General features: G+C 42.3%; 1 protein-coding gene across 1 annotated transcript; it reads left to right on the forward strand.

The window, feature by feature from the left end:
- The first annotated feature begins 275 nt into the window (after window positions 1–275).
- Window positions 276–5,356, forward strand: LOC115750116 (carotenoid cleavage dioxygenase 8 homolog B, chloroplastic). Its single transcript, XM_030687288.1, has 6 exons — window positions 276–663; window positions 1,469–2,212; window positions 2,589–2,782; window positions 4,257–4,446; window positions 4,551–4,653; window positions 4,947–5,356. Exons 1-6 carry the CDS (start codon window positions 355–357, stop codon window positions 5,090–5,092), a joined length of 1,686 nt encoding a protein of 561 aa, XP_030543148.1. The 5' UTR covers window positions 276–354; the 3' UTR covers window positions 5,093–5,356.
- The last annotated feature ends 233 nt before the right edge of the window (window positions 5,357–5,589 follow it).

The following is a 5,589-nucleotide window of genomic DNA, read 5'->3' on the forward strand; positions in this document are numbered from 1 at the left end:
TAGATTGACCTCCTAGTGAAGGTAGCAGTTGGCTGTGGCTAGCTAGTTTATGAAAAGAAGGGAAATGGCACAAAACTAGACGTACTGAAGCAATATGTATATAAAATATATGAATTATATCAATGATATATTTACATATATTTTCCAAAAAAAATCATACCTGGGTAAGTCCATGTCCTCTAGTGGAATGGTATTCCGCTTATCTAGATACCACATCAATATGTGCATGCACAGTCCCTCACTCCAAGTATAAATGTCTCAGTACTCACTTCTCTTCGATGAGCCATTCCATAATCTCTCTCTATTTCTATCTCCATCCTTCAACTCCTTTTGCTCTCTGTTTGTTCTGCTGCTATGGCTTCGATCAACTTTTTGGCGAGTCCAAACTACGTTGCCCGCTCCATCAAAGCATCTTCCAAGAGCTCTGATCATCTGAAAGATGGGTTTCCTCTCGGAAACAAGAACTTGCCCGGGAGGAAGTCGCGAGGCGACCGTCGAGAACTCACCGTCGCGAACGTCGCCACCCAGGCCCCGGTCGTCTCTCGGCCTTCGCCGGGGAAAGGGCCCGCCGGCGGAGGCAGGGACCACGTCGCGTGGACGAGCGTCCGGCAGCACCGATGGGAGGGCGAGTTGGCCGTCGAAGGAGAGATACCTCTCTGGCTGGTGAGCCTGGGCTTGAATTTTCCCTGGCGATCTCTCTCGATCGTGTTCTCGCATGCATGGGATCAGAGTCACATTCGGTTGCTCATCTTGCCATATTTGTTTTTTTAAAGTCCAGCTAAAGATGAGGGCAGCTTTATTCAAATTCCTTTTGTTTCAACCCTACAAAAATAAAAACTAAATAATGGAACGCCCCCCATCATAATTTCACTTAGTTAAGTCAGACATATAATACTAAAGTTATCTTGTTACTGTGGTTGTGCGTGCATAGCTCGAGGCCATTTATCTCCACCACGCTTTTTCTGTTCATGCTGCACTAATCTAAATTACTGCGATTCTACACTTTTTGTTACTAAACTTCGCTGCTCAATTAATCGGAGAGCACTAGAAGAGAGAGATTTGTCGGAGCGTAAAGGATTTGTATTTCTCAGACTTAGAAGATTAAACACGATAATAATGTTGAAAATTCGCGAACTTACAAATTTTCGGGGTTTTATCTCGACGTCCCCTAGATACCTTCCAAACATAATTACCAAAGAGTGCGATATATTAAAGTTTAGATCCGACGGAGGATATCCCTTGTAGTGTTACCGACAGATGAAGATTTTGTATGATGTTACATCTATGGAAATTCTTCTTCTCTCAGCTGTTCCACCCTACAAGATAACTTGGACCGTACGTAGTTTACAAATTCATTGGCATTATAGTATCATGCGTCTCTATCATACCCGACAAAATACATTGGAATTAGCTCCGGTGTTTTGTATTGGTTACGGAATGTGATTGATTGATTTTAATGATAACGCAGAGCGGGATTTATCTGAGGAATGGTCCCGGCCTATGGCACGTCGGAGACTACGACTTCCGGCACCTCTTCGACGGGTACGCCACGCTGGTGAAGCTGCAGTTCCAGAACGGGCGGTTGATCGCCGGCCACCGCCAGATCGAGTCGGAGGCGTACAAGGCCGCGATGAAGAACGATAAGCTGTGTTACCGGGAGTTCTCCGAGGTACCCAAGGCGGACAATTTCCTGTCCTACATTGGCGAGCTCGCTAGCTTGTTCTCCGGGGCGTCGCTGACCGATAACGCCAACACTGGCGTCATCAGGCTTCGGGACGGACGGGTGGTTTGCCTCACCGAGACGCAGAAGGGGTCGATCATGATCAACCCAGACACGCTTGAGACCTTAGGGAAGTTCGAGTATACCGACTCCCTAGGGGGTCTGATACACTCGGCCCACCCAATCGTGACGGAGACCGAGTTCCTGACGTTGCTGCCCGACCTGATCAACCCGGGCTACTTGGTGGTGAGGATGGAGCCGGGGTCGAACGAGAGGAAGGTGATCGGGAGGGTGGACTGCCGGGGCGGCCCAGCGCCTGGTTGGGTCCACTCGTTCCCCATAACTGAGCACTACGTCGTCGTGCCGGAGATGCCCCTGAGGTACTGCGCGCGGAACCTCCTCAGGGCCGAGCCCACTCCGCTGTACAAGTTCGAGTGGCACCCAGACTCCAAAGGGTTCATGCACATCATGTGTAAAGCCAGTGGCAAAATCGTAAGACATCTATCTCTCTAAAAAATTCATTTTGTCTAGGAAAATTTCAAAGAGTGCTCCTATGGCACTAACTGAGCCATCCGAAGATGACATATGATCTACTTTCTCTACTATTATCCCTTTAAGTTAAGAGAAAATATTTTCCATCCCGGAGTTCGGACGAAATAATATGAGGACTCTACTCTGGTCTATTACTTGAAATATGCAACTTTTTAAAAAGCGTTTTTTTTGCTACTTAGCATCAACATGCATTTTTACTAATTTTGCCACTAACAGGCCTTTTTTTGTATATAATTTCCAATATAGATAAGTTCATGAAAACCGATGAATATGACAAGTTTTTTTTTTTTTTCCCTCTTCCGTTGCTTGAAAAAAGGTGGCAAGTGTGGAGGTTCCTTTGTACGTGACGTTTCACTTCATCAATGCGTACGAAGAGACCGACGAGGACGGGCGAGTCGTGGCCGTCATTGCCGATTGCTGCGAGCATAACGCAGACCCGACCATCCTCGAGAAGCTCCGGCTCCAAAACCTCCGCTCCTTCATCGGCCGAGACGTACTTCCTAATGCTAGGTGCGTTTTTCCGTATATTCCTATTGAATCCTCACATGCACAAATTCGCATGAATCCGCACATGCTTATCTTCGCCCAATCTGTCGAAATAAAGATGATCGCATAGAGATCGAACGTGCTAGAGAAATAGAGGGTGAGAAACAGAAATCAACAAGTTGATTAGATATGTGATCACGCGAATTTTCCAGGCCAATTCTTCCATCTTCGTAACACTTGTTCATGCACATATAATACGTTCCGATGCATAAGAAAATAGTATAGTAGTTCTTTAGTAGAAGGAACTCTCTTTCCTTTAGAACGTACACGGATCGTGAATTCACCAACGCAATGAAGGCACTTATTATGTAAAAGAAAGCAATTCATGTGCAGCAATTTTTTATTAACTGCACTTGAAAAATCGTACGTGTTCCAATTAAATGATTTCTCACACTGTTTTAGGGTTTGCCGACTTGGCTAGCATCATGTACGAAGTCCGACGAAACCCGACACGAGTTCCGACTTTTTGTCTTCTTCTTCCATTAATTAATTACCCTTAATTTGAGGTCATCTAAAAATAATTGAGTCTTTGTTAGCGTAATTTAACGTCTATTGTTTCCAAAATAATATATTCTTTTTTGTCCCTCTTTTTTAGACTTGGGCTTCTTCTTAGCGGTCATTTACGTCCCCTCTTGAAACTCTTGCGGTCATACCTTCATAAAAAGACCGGCGTTGTTCCTCAAACTTTCTGATTACTACATAGATGAAAAAAGGAGGAAATAATAACTAATAAGATCGATAGTAATCTTAATAGACAATAGCAGATAAATATTAGAAACTTGTATTATTTTTTGATGGCAGACAAATCCTTAAGCAATAAGGAAAATAGTAGAATGGCATCATGATGAGTGTCTTTGCTGATTAAATTCTCTTGTTCGCCTTTCTGGTTTCGATATGATGAGTTTCAATGATGGCCCTTTTGTTCGTTCTTGTTTGGCGCTGGCTTTACCCCTCCTTTTTCTGTAGCATAATAAGTTTAACTTTCATTTAACATGAAATTTTTTTCCGAAACAAACAATACTGAAATGTAGATTCATACATATAGTTATAACAATAGAAATTAGAACCTGATATTTATTGTTTTTGCTTTTGAAATTTCTGAAGGGAAAGTAATGAGTATTGTCTAAGTTGAACTAGATATTAGAGTTGCAAAAATGGTAGCTATATCAATCAAAATGTTGTAAAAGCCTTCCCAATGCAGGAAAGAGCATATAATTATTGCTCCCAAAAAGAACAAATCTCCATTTGTGCCATCACCTTCAAAATCGTTCTCCTGCTGAAACTAAGTGTTTTTTTTTTCTCGAACTCCCAATTTGCAAAGTCTCGCTAATTAACAAAGGAAGAAAGGTAAACTCATGGCCCAGATCCTTAAGTACATGAGAATATTTATTTTCATTCTCAAGTAAGCCTTAACGATGACGACGGTAAATTCGGGCAGGGTCGGGAGGTTCATAATACCATTAGATGGGAGTCCATATGGAAATTTGGAGGCAGCATTGAACCCAGATGAACATGGGAGAGGCATGGACATGTGCAGCATCAACCCTGCCTTTTTGGGAAAAAAATACAGATTTGCCTATGCTTGCGGGGCCCAACGCCCTTGCAATTTCCCCAACACCCTCACCAAGGTAGAGTATTCATGTCCCTCATAGCATAATCGTTTACTTAATAAGTAGAAGCTTTATCAGTGATTTTGTTGATGAGAAGTTGATGAAGTAAGAGGCTTTGGCAGATTGATCTAGTGGAGAAGAAGGCGAAGAATTGGCACGAGGAAGGTGCCGTGCCCTCAGAACCCTTCTTCGTTCCTAGGCCAGGGGCCACTGAGGAAGATGATGGTAAGAATATAGGAAATCTAAATCACAACATATGCTCATTACGCCTTACTTGATTAAAAAAAAACATACAACACAACACGATCGTTTGTATCATATGATGTGACATGATTATCTTTCCCGTTCAAAGTATTTACGTGTACATTATTTTCTTGAATAATTGCCTTTCTAGTCCCTCACAGTTTTTGCTGGCTCTCCCATTTTGCAAACTTTTGCCATAAAAAAGGATCTTTCCACTTCTCTTGTTTTCCCAATTCTCTTTTGTGAAGAATTGTGTGGTGGGGTTGCGCTTGCAGGTGTGGTGGTCTCAATGATCAGTGAGAAAAATGGAGATGGGTATGCATTGCTGCTTGATGGCTCCACTTTTGAGGAGATTGCCAGAGCAAAGTTCCCCTATGGCCTCCCTTATGGCCTCCATGGTTGCTGGGTCCCTAAGAAATAAACATCTTCCATGAAGGTTATTGGTACAAAAAAAAAAATTGATCCACCTATTAGTTTCACTGTTTCATTAGAGTTGATAATTTGAAGTTTACCCTCTGCGTGTACAATGTTGGAGGATATGCCTCATAAAAATATAGTGAAGACCATGGATGAAGTGGTGGTCAGTGTTCTTATATGTTTGTGTAGAATTTTGCTTAGAGGTGAAAGAAGTTGAAATTCATTCTATGCATGTAAAGCTTGAGATCTTTGAAATGATTCTTGCTAGTGCTATGATGGTTTTCATAGCTTCGATGTTGCAAATCCTGATTATATCAGATGTGAAGTTGTGGATTCATGTAGATAATTTTACTATAAATAAATAAAAAGACCTTATTTGTGGTTGTTCTTCCTTTCGGGACTAAACGAAAATTTCAATGATTTGGTGAAGTGACGAAATCTTTTTTCCCGGTTCAAGCTTGAATATTTCACCATATTCTCTTTCTACGACGAGGATGTCCT

The sequence above is a fragment of the Rhodamnia argentea genome, chromosome 4 (assembly GCF_020921035.1).
Source record: "Rhodamnia argentea isolate NSW1041297 chromosome 4, ASM2092103v1, whole genome shotgun sequence".
In the NCBI taxonomy this organism is placed as follows: domain Eukaryota; kingdom Viridiplantae; phylum Streptophyta; class Magnoliopsida; order Myrtales; family Myrtaceae; genus Rhodamnia; species Rhodamnia argentea.

Excerpts from the sequence above, each read along its gene's own strand:
- LOC115750116 (XM_030687288.1), top strand. The coding sequence starts at position 355 with ATGGCTTCGATCAACTTTTTGGCGAGTCCAAACTACGTTGCCCGCTCC. Across the intron at positions 664-1,468 it reads GAGAGATACCTCTCTGGCTG|AGCGGGATTTATCTGAGGAA; the intron begins GTGAGCCTGGGC and ends ATGATAACGCAG. Across the intron at positions 4,654-4,946 it reads GGCCACTGAGGAAGATGATG|GTGTGGTGGTCTCAATGATC; the intron begins GTAAGAATATAG and ends TTGCGCTTGCAG.